This window comes from Aspergillus flavus, chromosome 1 (genome assembly GCF_009017415.1).
Source record: "Aspergillus flavus chromosome 1, complete sequence".
NCBI classification, from domain to species: domain Eukaryota; kingdom Fungi; phylum Ascomycota; class Eurotiomycetes; order Eurotiales; family Aspergillaceae; genus Aspergillus; species Aspergillus flavus.
The window spans coordinates 2,978,195-2,992,179 of NC_092406.1; the positions used below are offsets into that span (position 1 = coordinate 2,978,195).

The 13,985-nt window shown below is 49.6% G+C and overlaps 5 protein-coding genes across 5 annotated transcripts; 2 read left to right on the forward strand and 3 right to left on the reverse strand.

Annotated features, from left to right (window-relative positions):
- Window positions 1-72: 72 nt before the first annotated feature.
- F9C07_1110 (maltase glucoamylase) lies at window positions 73-3,046 on the forward strand (the record flags this gene model as incomplete). The annotated part of the gene is made up of 7 exons (XM_041288419.1): window positions 73-283; window positions 340-947; window positions 1,026-1,269; window positions 1,325-1,396; window positions 1,449-1,913; window positions 1,966-2,074; window positions 2,122-3,046. The coding sequence occupies 7 exons, from the start codon at window positions 73-75 to the stop codon at window positions 3,044-3,046; spliced, it is 2,634 nt and encodes an 877-aa protein (XP_041140849.1).
- Window positions 3,047-4,601: 1,555 nt separating this feature from the next.
- Window positions 4,602-5,597, reverse strand: F9C07_1111 (putative TIM barrel metal-dependent hydrolase; the record flags this gene model as incomplete). The annotated part of the gene is made up of 1 exon (XM_041284115.1): window positions 4,602-5,597. The coding sequence occupies one exon, from the start codon at window positions 5,595-5,597 to the stop codon at window positions 4,602-4,604; it is 996 nt and encodes a 331-aa protein (XP_041140848.1).
- Window positions 5,598-6,800: 1,203 nt separating this feature from the next.
- On the forward strand, window positions 6,801-8,583 carry F9C07_1112 (putative transporter; the record flags this gene model as incomplete). The annotated part of the gene is made up of 4 exons (XM_041288418.1): window positions 6,801-6,882; window positions 6,957-7,310; window positions 7,368-7,436; window positions 7,514-8,583. The coding sequence occupies 4 exons, from the start codon at window positions 6,801-6,803 to the stop codon at window positions 8,581-8,583; spliced, it is 1,575 nt and encodes a 524-aa protein (XP_041140847.1).
- A 366-nt stretch (window positions 8,584-8,949) lies between these two features.
- F9C07_1113 (putative C6 transcription factor) lies at window positions 8,950-11,719 on the reverse strand (the record flags this gene model as incomplete). The annotated part of the gene is made up of 7 exons (XM_071507555.1): window positions 8,950-9,497; window positions 9,552-9,862; window positions 9,921-10,707; window positions 10,758-10,839; window positions 10,907-11,318; window positions 11,437-11,507; window positions 11,618-11,719. 7 exons carry the CDS (start codon window positions 11,717-11,719, stop codon window positions 8,950-8,952), a joined length of 2,313 nt encoding a protein of 770 aa, XP_071365770.1.
- A 575-nt stretch (window positions 11,720-12,294) lies between these two features.
- On the reverse strand, window positions 12,295-13,875 carry F9C07_1114 (threonyl-tRNA synthetase; the record flags this gene model as incomplete). The annotated part of the gene is made up of 1 exon (XM_041284114.1): window positions 12,295-13,875. One exon carries the CDS (start codon window positions 13,873-13,875, stop codon window positions 12,295-12,297), a length of 1,581 nt encoding a protein of 526 aa, XP_041140845.1.
- Window positions 13,876-13,985: the final 110 nt, after the last annotated feature.

Consider the following 13,985-nt stretch of genomic DNA (forward strand, 5'->3'; position numbering starts at 1 on the left):
CTCTGCTCACTCTGGACCCTGGACCCTTGCTGCATCCACTCAACCTTCAACGCCAACCTGACCCCGAATCCGATGTTGGGTTCTCTCCTACTTCTTGCCCCCTTGGCGGGAGCTGCCGTAATTGGGTCACGAGCGGACACCAAGCAGTGCCCTGGATACAAGGCATCCAATGTCCAGGAAAATGATCGGTCTTTGACGGCCGACTTGACCCTCGCAGGAAAACCCTGCAACACCTATGGCACCGATCTGCAGAACCTCAAGCTTCTGGTAGAATACCAAACTGGTAGGAGCACTGCTCTTTTGCTTTTGGGAAAAATCGGTTACTAAACATCAGGTTAGATGAGCGTCTTCATGTTAAGATATATGACGCCGAAGAACGTGTATACCAGGTACCTGAAAAGGTGACCCCTCGAGTAGACAGTGGCGATGGTTCTAGTAAAGACTCCGCACTTAAATTTGAATACGAGGAAGAGCCCTTTTCGTTTACCGTGAAAAGAGATGATGAAGTATTGTTCGACAGCTCTGCGGAGAACCTTATCTTTCAGTCACAATATCTGAAGCTTCGTACCTGGCTCCCGGAGAACCCATATTTGTATGGTCTAGGAGAGCATACCGACCCCTTACGCCTTTCTACTACCAACTACACACGTACCTTCTGGAATCGTGACGCCTATGGTACTCCTGCAAATAGCAATTTGTATGGCACTCATCCTGTGTACTACGACCATCGCGGTGAATCCGGAACTCACGGTGTTTTCTTGCTGAACTCCAATGGAATGGACGTTTTCATTGACAAGACGGCAGACGGCAAGCAATACCTTGAGTATAACGCTCTGGGTGGCATTTTTGACTTTTACTTCTTCACTGGCTCCAATCCAAAAGAGGCCAGTATAGAGTATTCTAAGATCGTCGGCCTTCCTGCTATGCAGAGTTACTGGACTTTTGGAGTATGCCATACCCTCTCCGCACACTTGATCTATGATATTGTCAAGTATCTAGTGCATTGACTAACCTGTGAGTAATAGTTGCATCAATGCCGATACGGCTACCGTGATGTCTATCAGGTTGCGGAAGTAGTCTATAACTATACCAAGGCTGGCATCCCCCTAGAGACTATGTGGACAGACATCGACTACATGGACCGAAGGAGAGTTTTCTCTCTTGACCCAGACCGCTTCCCCTTGGAAAAGATGCGTGAGCTGGTCGGTTACCTCCATGACCACGACCAGCATTACATTGTTATGGTTGACCCTGCTGTTAGTGTGAGCGGTAAGTAACTACCCCCCTCTTCTGCGAAAGACATTGATTACTTATTCCGTTTCAGACAACGGGGCCTTTAACAGGGGACTCGAGCAGGATGTCTTCCTCAAGACTCAAAATGGCAGTTTATACAAAGGTATGAAATCACGACCACCCAAGATGAATAAATCGTGCTGAGACAGGATTAGGTGCCGTGTGGCCTGGTGTGACTGCTTATCCAGATTGGTTTCACCCTGACATTCAAGACTACTGGAACTCTGAATTCAGTACCTTCTTCAACGCGGAGACCGGTGTCGACATTGACGGCCTGTGGATCGACATGAACGAGGCCTCGAATTTCTGTCCAGATCCCTGTACTGATCCAGAAAGATATTCCTCCGAGAACAATCTTCCACCTGCGCCACCACCCGTCCGGTCAAGCAGCCCTCGTCCCTTGCCTGGCTTTCCTGCCGATTTCCAGCCTTCCTCTGCCAGCCGATCTCAGAAGAGAATCGTCAAGGCAAAGGTCGGACTTGAGGGCCGCGATCTACTCAATCCACCTTACAAGATCCGGAACGAGGCCGGGTCCCTTAGCAACAAGACCATCAACACTGGTATCGTTCACGCTGGAGAGGGATATGCAGAATATGATACGCACAATTTATATGGAACAAGTGAGAGTATATGAGACCCCGAGGGCCTGTCCGCTGGGCTAATCTATCTCAGTGATGAGCTCCAGTTCTCGTGAAGCTATGCAGTATCGTCGCCCTGAGGTGAGGCCTCTGGTTATTACCCGCAGCACTTACGCGGGTGCAGGACGAGACGTTGGACATTGGTATGCTCAGTACATCCGAGGCGAGAGCTATAGCTAACATACAACAGGCTTGGTGACAATTTCAGCAAGTGGGAACATTACCGGATCAGCATCGCTGAGGGGCTTGCTTTTGCATCAATGTTCCAGGTCCCTATGGTTGGGGCTGACGTCTGTGGGTTCGCTGGTAACACGACTGAGGAGCTTTGCGCTCGCTGGGCCTCCTTGGGAGCATTCTTTACTTTCTACCGCAACCATAATGAGATCGGCAACATTGGACAGGAATTCTACGTCTGGCCCACAGTAGCGGAATCCGCTCGCAAGGCTATTGACATCCGATACCGGCTTCTCGATTACATTTACACCTCGTTCTACAAGCAGTCGCAGACCGGCGAGCCATTCTTGCAGCCAGTATTCTACTTGTACCCTGAAGACGAGAATACCTTCTCTATCGACTTGCAGTTCTTCTACGGTGACGCCATTCTCGTCAGCCCAGTCCCCGATAAGGGCCTTACTTCGGTCGATGCATACTTCCCCGATGACATATTCTACGACTGGTACACAGGCACACCCGTTCGTGGCCATGGCGCAAATATCACTCTCAGCAACATCGACATCACCCACATTCCCCTACACATCCGTGGAGGCAGCATTATCCCCATCCGGTCTTCAAGTGCCATGACCACGACTGAGCTTCGCGAGAAGAGCTTCCAGCTCATCATCGCGCCGGGACTGGACGGCACTGCGTCTGGCAGCCTGTACTTGGATGACGGTGACTCCTTGGAGCAAAAGGCCACGCTGGAAGTCGAATTCGAGTACCGCAAAGGTGTGCTTCATATTGACGGAAAGTTTGAGCTTCACGCCAGCTTGGTAGAGTCGGTTACTTTACTGGGACAGGGCAAGGGTGGATCCCGGGCTCGCCGTGAGGATGGTACCAAGAAGACCATTCAGACAAACCTGGAGCTTTCGAAGCCCACGGAGATCAAGTTGGAATAAGTATGATCACATCTGTACCGTGTCGAGATGGTAATGGGGTTGTCTAGTCTTACATAGAGACAAATATTCTACAATAATGAACTTCGTGTGAGCCATACACTCGCCATCCTCATTCCAGGACAATCTTTAATTAAAAGCCACACCAAATACCTACACTTCGCACCTAACATGCCAAAGAAGAAGAAGAGTAGAGAGAGGAGGCGAGAAGCCAGAGCAAATACCAAATAATATACAAACACACCAAGTTCTCTTTCTTAGAATAAATACCTCTCCACAAACCCCATATCGCATCCACAAACAAGGATGGTTAGAGGAACCTGTGAGTTGGAATGATTATTCCTTTGGTTTGGGGGATTGTTCATTGTTGCTTGTCGGTCTGGTAATTTAGAGATTGGGGATAGGGTTGGGCTCTTGAGAACTAAGATACTAAATGTACTACGACACATTTTCAACCGAAACTACTTAATATCTTCATTGATCTCTTGGATGTAGATATCTATATTTGTACTTGTAATCGTCTCAATCTTAAGTGCAATCTCAACGACACAAGTCGGCTAAATACCAAATTAGGGCTTTAGAAGTAAAGGCCAAGAGAAGGTATATGAACCTCCGAGATCTTTACGTGGATATACTAGGAGCAATTGCAAGTATAGTAGCGTCCGACGTTCCTGTGGATCTTGGTCTTCTTTCGATAAAGGATAAAGATTGATTGAATATGAACAGCTTATTTATTTTTGGATATGCAGGGAGCTAAGTATATAAATTTCCTCATACAATTTCTGTCCGTGCTAGGATATCGCCCTACTAGACGATATTATATATACTGAGTCGGCTGTAGCCTTTTATGATTATCTTCTGTGAATAAGTATTTCAACAACCTCCATACAGTATTCCCATACCTGTCTGATCTACTAGTTACTCATGCGACTTGTGTGGTTGTTCAAGGCATGGATGGGATCTTCAACGTACAAGCGATTGTATCCCAGCCTGTGTCTTCCAACCAATCATTTCACTATTCCGGGGCCACGCGGAGATTAAACCACACATATTAGCTAGACGGGATGTGGTAAGTGAATGCCAGGCAGCGAAAGGATATTATGGTAAGCCAAGAGCCATTGAAACCCTAGTGTGATATATGATCGGATTGAGGATATTCGTTCCCCCGTATTTGCCATGCTAGGGGTATGCTCGGCTATGAGTACTAGTAAGTGTGCCAGAACTAGCGAGTGGATGACCAAGTACGTATTCTCGGATAAAGTGAGTGGCACTGGGTGCACATCTATACAGTATGCAGTGATGCCTTCGGAGTAAAACTCCGTTCATGCAAATTTAGCGTGAATCGTCGCCCGTCCCCACACTCCTTCAGCCGACGTTTTAGTCCAGCCTATCGAACCACGTCGGAACCTGTCCGAGACGTAGTATCCAACGTCATTTACAGTTTGAATTGTGAAATTGTCCATTATCATGAATATTGTAGCGTAAAAGATTAGTCTAATGGTTGGTAATAGTCGTAACTCGTTAACACTGAAGTTGCCTCGAAGCCGTGTACCTTCACTCAGTCCATAGTTTGCGCGTCCAACAACTCTTCGGCATTCCGACGAAACACCCGCTCGGTCAACACGGGATCGTTCCCGCATACCCGTAGACACAGTTCCGTGAACGGGGCGATATCGGTCCCCCAAAATCGCGTATGCGGCCAATCCGTTGCGAAAAGCACGCGGTTTGGGGCCTGTCGGAGGAGTTCCCGGGCCATCATCTCGATGTCTCGCATTTCATGATCCTTGCTGAGCCGGTAGGGTGCGGAGATTTTCACATATGTGTTCCCCGCTCGAAGGAGGGATACTAGGGATGAAAACCCGGGCAGTGAATAGGGGTCGAACGAGGCTCCATCTGTCCAGTTCATAGATAGTAGGTCCGGGCCACCAAAGTGGTCGATGCAGAGTTTGACACCAAGCTGGGGGACAATAGGCTCGAGTAGTGGGATCATTTCGAGGGGGACGTAGACTTGAATAGCCCAGCCGAAAGGACGGACAATCTCCGCGTGTTGTAATAGCGTCTGTGCCAGCTCATCCTGGTCCATCACTTTCCCTACTGACCTCAAGTTCACACGTACTCCACGCACGCCCAGTGAATGCCATCTGGATAATGTTTGGGTATCTGTATTTATCGGATCAATCACCACCACCCCTCGCCCGCGAGAGGGACCGATACGCCTGAGTGCTTCGAGAAGACAGGAATTATCATATCCGTATATCGATGGTTGAACAAGGACGATATTCTCGATTCCTAGTGAGGACTCAAACGCTAGAGCCTCCTCGATAGTATGTGTCGAGGGTTGATACACTGCACTTGCATCAACCGGAAAGCGATGCGGCTCAACGACATGCATATGTGTATCCCATGCTTTGGCAGGAAGCCTCTGCCTTAACGGGAGAGCATGTACAGGTTTCTGTTCATCCCTGCTGAAAGTGAACAGCTCCCCCTTTTGGAAGGTAGTTAAGGAGGCACGAGGGCCAAGGACGTCAGGTCGAGGCTGGACAGACGTAAGCATGTTGAACAGAGAACGGCAGGGTATTATCCAGAGGCGAGAGGACGAAGAAGTGTCGTGCAACGATGACAAGGATAAGAGTATCACCGATAGTATATAGTGATCTAAAACGGCGAATAGTCGGGACTCAACTCACTAAGATAGTTGGGGGTATTCTCCCGACTGCCCTCTTTGATAGACAAGTCCGTAGGGATATCATATTTGATTCCGAGCCCGCCAAGTTATAATAACAGGTTTACAGCAGCGGATTTAGTCTCGCCAGATTCCCGTTTGCTTTACCGGAAGCAAGGCAGGAAGAGAGGGAAAAAAAATTAAAAAAGGGACGAATCAGTCAGTGACCCACAGGGGAGGTGGCTATCTACTCTCCTTGAAGCCTTAAGTAAGGCATGCTGACAACGGAGGTTGTCCGTGAGGGAGTTCAGTAGACTGCGGATACCATCAGATATACTCTTTCCCGGGGGCTTAGAATGATCCGATCTGACCGGAAGTTATACGGGCGAGTGGACCAATGGTAGAGTGGTATCTGAGGTGTCACTGGTGATTACTGTAGGAAAAACAATCATCCCTTCCATAGATGGCGTACTCCGTATATGGTGTAGAGATCCCAGCAGCAGTAAGGGTCTCTCAGTCCCAAGTCCTTTCACGTACTAAGCGAAGGGAGAGTGGATTAACATGGGCGGAGACAGCCGACAACGACCACGCCCTGAACCGTGCCAAGTTGGAAGGGAGTCCACACGTTCTTCTTAAAGCTCCAAATGCCGCATTTCCCGAGTGACAGATGGCTGGATACAGTAATTTCTCTGCCTTTTCTGCACGGCGTAACCTAGACCAGCATGACTCAATGAATCTGCGAAGATCTTCATGTCATTACACAAGTGAGGAGTAAAGGTTTAGATTGAAGGAGGAGGAGAAGCATGGCGACAGAGCGGAAGTTGACCGAGGCGGAGGGGGCGTGACTAGGAAGCCCTCTTTTAAAACTCTTCGCCGTCCAGTTTGCCCCCATCGCGCCGAAAGGTCCTCCTTCCCGTCTCCAGTTCGGAGAGTACCCGTCCTCGTTTATACTGCCGCCCCCGATAATAATAATAATAATATATCGAAGGATCGCTTAGCTGTTGTCATCGTCTGATTTCCCCGGATTTTTCGATTTCGGCAGAATCGAACAAATCACATTCCATCCTTTAATCCTCTCGCCGTCCAATCGCCGTCATGGTAGACTGGTCCCGGTGGAAGACCCACCCCTATTATGCTCTTGTTATCTTCATTATTGCTTGTGGGAGTATCCCCAAAGGTGAGATATAGCATGATCCTGGTCTATATAACATCTATCTTCATTGTAATTCTGACCGGGCGTGCATCTTGCAGGTTATGACGAAGGTGGCTTCAGCGCTAGCGTGAAATTGGAATCTTTCAAAGAAGACTTCAACCTCATTTCATCCAATTGGACCCACGATGAGACAGGGCTTGCCAACCGCAGTGCCAATATCACCTCTTTCAATGTCTTGGGTGCTGCCTTCGGTGCACTCTTCGCCCTGGACCTGAATGATCGATTCGGCAGATTAAACTCATGGCGCTTGGCTTGTCTGGTATGGGCGTCGGGCCTGTTCATCCAGGTCTTCTCTTCGGGCATATATGGCCTCTTGCTGTTCGCGAGAATCTGGAGCGGTTTGGGAGCTGGAGCTCTGACCGTGACGACACCGCTATATTTGTCTGAAATCGGTACGTGGCGCATTTGGGACTGAGACATCCTGGAGCTGCATTGCTAATGCTTATTAGCCCCCGCACGAACTAGAGGACTTGTGGTTAGCTGCTACATGGTCATCTTGTTGGCCGTTTTAGCTATGGGTAAGTCTAGGGATATTATCAATGGAACCAACAAAGCTTAGATTGTGGAGGCTAATCTCAGCGATCGTGGAAATTAGGTTTCTTTATTAATTACGGCGCCAACCAACACATGGCCCCAACCCGGACACAGTACCGGCTGGTACAAGCTATCCCCCTAATCCCAGTCGGACTCGCCATGATGGCCTCCTACATTGTCCCAGAAACGCCCCGCTACCTAGTCTCCAAACAAAAACATGACGAAGGCCGCGCAGTACTCGCCCGCCTCCGCGGCAAAGACATCAACGACCCGGAACTTGAAGCCGAATTCGTCCTAATCGACTCACAAGTACGCGCCAAAGCTAGCGATCTTGCCACCGTCACCCCCTGGACAGCCTTCAAAGAAACGCAAACCAACCCCAACTACCGCCAGCGCTTCTGGCTCCTCATCACAATGCACACAATCGCCCAATGGACGGGCGGCAACGGCATCACCTACTACATCTCGACGATCTTCGAGTACGCCGGTGTAACAGGCAACTCGACCTCGCTGATCAGCTCCGGCGCCTACGGCATTGTCAAGCTGGTCTTCACGATGGCCTTCACATGGGGACTTATCGACCTGTTCGGCCGCCGCCGTTGCGCCTTGGCGGGTCTCAGTCTCCAGCTAGCGGCCCACATTTACATGGGCGCCTATATGGGTCTGCAACCCGGCTCATCCGACAACAAATCCGCGTCCGACGCCGCCATCGCCTCTGTCTTCGTTTACGCCGTCGGCTGGTCCGTCGGCCTCTGTACAATCCCTTACCTCTACGGAACGGAGATCTTCCCTACCCGTATCCGGAACGTGAGTTATGCGGTCAGTATGTCGCTGCACTGGTTCTTCCAGTTTGCCGTCGTCCGCGTCACGCCTAATATGTTCGCCTCGTTGAATGTGTGGGGCGCCTATCTCTTCTGGGCTATCATTTGTACCCTTGGTTTGGTTATCTTGGGTATCTGGATGCCTGAGACTAAGGGTGTGCCGATCGAGCGCATGGGTGATCTTTTCGATACCCCGTGGTACCTGCGTTGGCGTGCCCGGCCTAAGTCTGATGACTCCCTTGAAACGGCTCCCAGTGTCTCTTCTAGTACTGGCGCTAAGCAGCCGGAGTACAAGAATACGTCCTTGTAATATCTTTTTCTTGGATACCCTGCCCCTTCTAATGTATTCTCTGTCTCTATCTTTACGAGATTTAATATTTCTTTTACATGCCCTTTTCTTGTCTATGTTGAAGACTTTGTTGCATGTTCATATAGACCATATACACTTTGTACTTTTTTTTTGTCCTATACCCGCTTCTATGTATTTGTATCCATTAGAAGTTAGAGATTACAGCTATACCACCAAAAGTCTTGTTTTGTCTCCTCCAACAAAGACCTGAAAAAATTAACATAATTCTTCAAGAGGTATAAACAACCCAGGATTGCTCCATTCGCCTATAGCTCCTCTAACTGCAAAATGCCCAATCCTCGCTTCTTGCAACTCTTAACACATAAACTACCCTAATCGAGGCTCAAATGCAGGAGTCATATTAGTCGTAATAGGCTCAGCATATGAAAATGCTTCAAAGACCTCCGGCGTAATCTCATACGAGCCGGGATTATCTAGCGTCATTAATGCGTTGGGCATTCCACCCAGAAGATGGGCCCCGGCCATTTGAGGAACACCTGTTTGTGAAAGCTCGAAATCTGCGACGGGCTGTTGGAAGGAATATCCCGGAAGGAACGATGTGTTCACGCCTGATGGGGCGACGGAGGCAGCTATAGATGAGGCATCGGGGGATGGTTGATGAGACGGGGAGACATGACGGGAGGTATCACTGAAAGTCGAAGGGGTGTGGAATTGCTGATGCTGCTGTTGTTGTTGTTGCTGCTGTTGTTGTTGCAGCGATAAGCCTTGGGGCTGGGAAGGAGAGTGACTATGACGAGAAGGGGGTTGCGAGCGAGGTTGAGGTTGTTCTGGTTGCAGAGTTGGCAGTACGATGTGGATATCGATCTGCAATTTTTGAAGCTCTTGGTAGACAAGACTGAGTGCGGTCGAGATCACTAGACCCAACGTTAGTACGATAATCCTAATTTTGATTGAGTTCATAAACATACCAGGGTTCGAGACCTTTACTCTCTCTAGAGCGAAAATACAAAACTTGAGTTTGTCTAGCGTCCCTGGAGCAGCGTATTTTAAAGCTTGTATTTCGAGCAGGAATATCGATGCAGCGGTGTACACACTATAGGAAAGTGAGAGCACAACATGGGCATCGCCAAATGTGCGACGATATAGATCAAATAGAGACAAGATTGCTGTTGCAGATGTCATGCACTGGACAAGATGGCTCTTATCGTATGATTCTCTGTTTGTCTTTGAGCAGAGGATTGGACGATGGAGAAGAATATTGATAGTATGATATAACGAACTGGAGTGAGGGCATGGTAAGTGCGTGAACAATATAGTAGAAGGTGAGGGTCGCGTACTTTAAGATAACTATGTGGCTCGGCGGAGAGTACGGAGGAAGGCTTGTAGGCACCAGTTTCAAATAATCGGGCAATTCATCCCACCATTCAGCTAGATTCCTAGCCTGCTCGATCACACAATTGTAGAACTCTGCCTCTGACACTTGCCTTATAGGGTCATAGATGTGAATCAAGATTTGATTGAGCACCTCCGCCAATCCGCACATTTTCATGAAACAGGACGTGGAGTGAGCCTGAGTCGGAGGATAATGAGCACCGTCCGGGAAGACAACGCCATGCGGCGTCCAGATTTCGATCTCCGAAGTGTCGTCCAATACTGTCCGTGGCGGACTAACTCGCGAGTGCTGCATCGTAGGCGATCGGCCAAAGTATAGGGAAACCATTTTATCCCAAAAGTAACAACTCCAGAAGAGGCGGTTCCGGATCTCGATATCTTCGTCGCTCAAGTGGGCGGAGTCCGAGTACTTGCGGCTGTCGATGGATATTCCTAAATCTTCCAGCATTCGAAAAGCCATGCCGCTGTACAGCCAAGCCTGTGACCGATTTCCTCTACCGCACTCTTGCGCACTGAGCAGGAGCAGTGTTTGAATAGTCGGGATACCGAGATGACCAACTTTGAGCGAATCATACAGACCAGAGACGGCGCGATGGGAGAACTGTGCACCGCCATCAAACGAATCGAGGATATGGCCGATTCTTGGTTCGGACTTGCACCACCGGACCGAATGGGAGAGGATCGCATTGAGAAGAGCATCTGAATAGTATGGACCGTTTATCTTCATATCGCCTGCTCGTGGTTAGTTCTCATCCTCCACCAGCAGCAACAAGGTTACGAACGAGTAAATGCTGGTCGATAGACGAAGTTGAAGAGCGGCTGGATCCAACACCAGTGTGAGTCGAGGAGATATTGGAACGGTTCCTGAAACACAAAACAGCAGGTTAAGAATACTATTCCTTTAGCAAAAGAGATTCATGGTTAGACTTACTGGCATAGTAGCCATCTGTTCGAACGCCCTTTCCCGCCACGCATTGTTGATCAGCCTTTCCTTTCGAGCTTCGTGCTGCACGGCAAGACGAGATGTCGAGGCTGCCTCGTTGAGAGCACCGCTGGGAAGCTGAAACAAACTAGTCGGGCCGTGAAAAGATATTCGACCATCGTGCTCGACCTTCAGACCTTCGAATTCCCTCGCGAGATCGGCGCTACTACTTTCATCTTCTTCCTTGATGCGAGTTCGAAGACTTGGGCTCATGCTACCTCTACCTTCACCGGTAGATGATGGGGTGCTCGCCTTCCGCACCTCTGCAGCCGACTGCTGTTGGCTCCGTAGCTTTGACAGGGCATCTTCTAACTGAGCGACTCGAGCCTCGAGCTGTTTGGTATACGATAAAGTTGGAGCTCTAAATATAATTAGTTAATAAAGTAGAGGACCATAACATGTAGAGGAGGTTGATGCCATGTGATATAGTCAAATCAAGCAAAGATACCGGGAGGGAATGGACGAAAACTCTCACTCACAAGCTATAAACGCAAGTTTCTCCGCGCGCCGCACATCGTGAACATGACGGACTAGCACCATTACATTTCACCTGGGGGAAAATATGTCAGCGTGCCAATAAGCAAGGTACACGAAGGAGATCCTTCATCGCTTGTGATCTCGGAAAGCATCCGAAAATAAAGCAGGGGAGGGGGAACCCACCTTTCGCTTGCGGCACGCCTCACACGAGAAGGCGCTCTTCCGCGGCAGACTGGCCTTAGCCGGCACGTCGGCCGTGCCAGAAGAGCTGTGTTCGACCACCATAGAATTGCGAAAGGGGGAGGATCCAAGTTGACGGTGGGAGACCGATTAAGATACACAACACCCGCCATGAGGTGAAATTGAAGGCTCACGCGAGAGGAGAGGAGAGGGGGAGCGAGGGGAGCAAAGAGTGGGGGTGTTGGGAAGGCGAATGAGAGACACGACCAAAGGGGGTAATTTTCTCCAGCAGGAGGATTTTCGGGCGAGAAAGAGTCTAGTCGTGGGGCTGGCGTGGTAAGGAAAAAAAGCTTCTCTGGATCACTTTTCACCTAAAAAAAAGGTCCATGGCGATGATGCCAGAAAAAGAAGGTAATGACGGTGTCTCCAGGGCAGGTTTGACGATGGTTGACGAATCAGAGGCACAAATGAGGGTCTGGTTTGTGGCGACTTTTCGAGAGACTTTTCTTTCCTAAGAATAATCTTAAGCTTAAGGTCAGATGACAACATTAACAAAGTGATCGCGGTGGAGTTGCCGGGGCCTTAAAGCTTAGGAATCTAACCGCTTCCGGTGTTAACATCAATCAATCTATAACCAGACTAATTATGTATCATATTGTACATCATACGCTTCATGCTTATTATACAAATCTCTTCTCCAATTGCACCAGGAGATCGTGCACCTCGTCAACCTTTAATGGAACTGCCCGGGGGTTCTGAACCGCCTTCTCTCCAAACCGGCTGACCAGCATGTCCTGCAGCTTCTGCGCATTTCCGTCCGGCTTGCTCTGCAGTTGACCGGTAATATCAGCTGTAACGCGCGACTCGGCGACATCCTTAGGTCCAACGATGAAGATGAAGTTGTACTTCATCTGTTTGGCCCTCTGGATCTTCTTTCCTAGCGTCTGAGGGCTATCGTCCACGTCAATCAAGAATGTGGAGTCGACAAAGGAGAGAGGCTGGGGAGCATTGTTGCCACTTTGACCAGGCTCAAGCGCACGGAATCCCGATATCTTAGCCGCAGCCTCATGCGCCTGTTGCAGAACCTTCTCATCCTGGTTGACCGTAAGGACGATTCCCTGTCGCGGAGACAGCCAGAATGGCCAGCGACCGGCGTATTGCTCAATAAGTAGGGCAAGGAATCGCTCTATGGAGCCAAAGTTCGCCCGATGAACCAGCACGGGCCTTGCCCTTCCAGGGGTTGCTGGATTGTAGTCCTCCTCTCCCTCAGCCACCTGATACTCCAACCCGAAACGCTGTGGTAGATTCATGTCCAACTGAATAGTTGAGAGCTGGTGGTATTTCCCGGCTTGATCCTGGAGTTGAATATCAATCTTCGGGCCATAAAACGCACCGTCCCCCTCATTGAGTGCCCATTCTCTTCCGCTGTTATCAAGAGCTTCGCGAAGCTGTGATTCCGCGCTGTCCCACAATTCTAGACTACCAATGAAGTCCTTCTCCGGTCGCGTAGAAAGCACCAATCGATACGGCCCCAGTCCGAAAGTAGTCATAACCATATCGACGAATCCAAGCGCGGATGCGATCTCACTCTTAATTTGTTGCGGTCGGCAGAAAATATGTCCGTCGTCCTGGTGGAAGCGTCGAACCCGAGTGAGTCCGCTTAAAGAACCAGACACCTCATTCCTATGTAGCGGGCTGAAATCGGCGTAACGGATGGGTAGTTCTCGGTATGAGTGGTTTTGTGACTTGAATAGCAAGCAATGACCGGGGCAATTCATCGGTTTCAGTCCGTACGATTCATCCTCTCCGGCCTCTCCTTCAGTCTCCCCCATAGCTCCTCGGCCTCGTACTTCGTACATATCATCTTTATAGTTTTGCCAGTGTCCCGATACCTCCCATAAAGAACGTTTGTAGATGGTCGGGGTTAGGACTTCGCGGAAACCGTACTGGAGGTATTGCGTGCGGAGGAAGGAAACGAGTTTGTTGATGACATGAGTGCCATTGGGGAGAAAAAGGGGTGATCCGGGACTGTAGATAGAGGTGGTGAACAGGTCTTGTGCAGTTCCGAGTGCGCGATAATCGGCAGGTGTAGCTGAGGACTGAGAGGGCGGCTGTTCAGGCTGCGGGTCGGAGCATGAACACGGTCGAGTGGAGGTTGTGGACAGCCATTGCAAGCGCGGCGGTTGGAGGGTGTAACGTGTACTAGGACGTGATTTCCGCAGGAGCAGGGTCTGCCGTAGCAGAGGATTTAATCGACGCATGGTTGCTGGGGGGTTGATATTATCGTACCAGGAATTTTTCGAAGCTGGCCCGTGAAACACGACGCGATTGCCGATCGGCCCGATCTTTAATAAAGCTCTCGTGATTCATC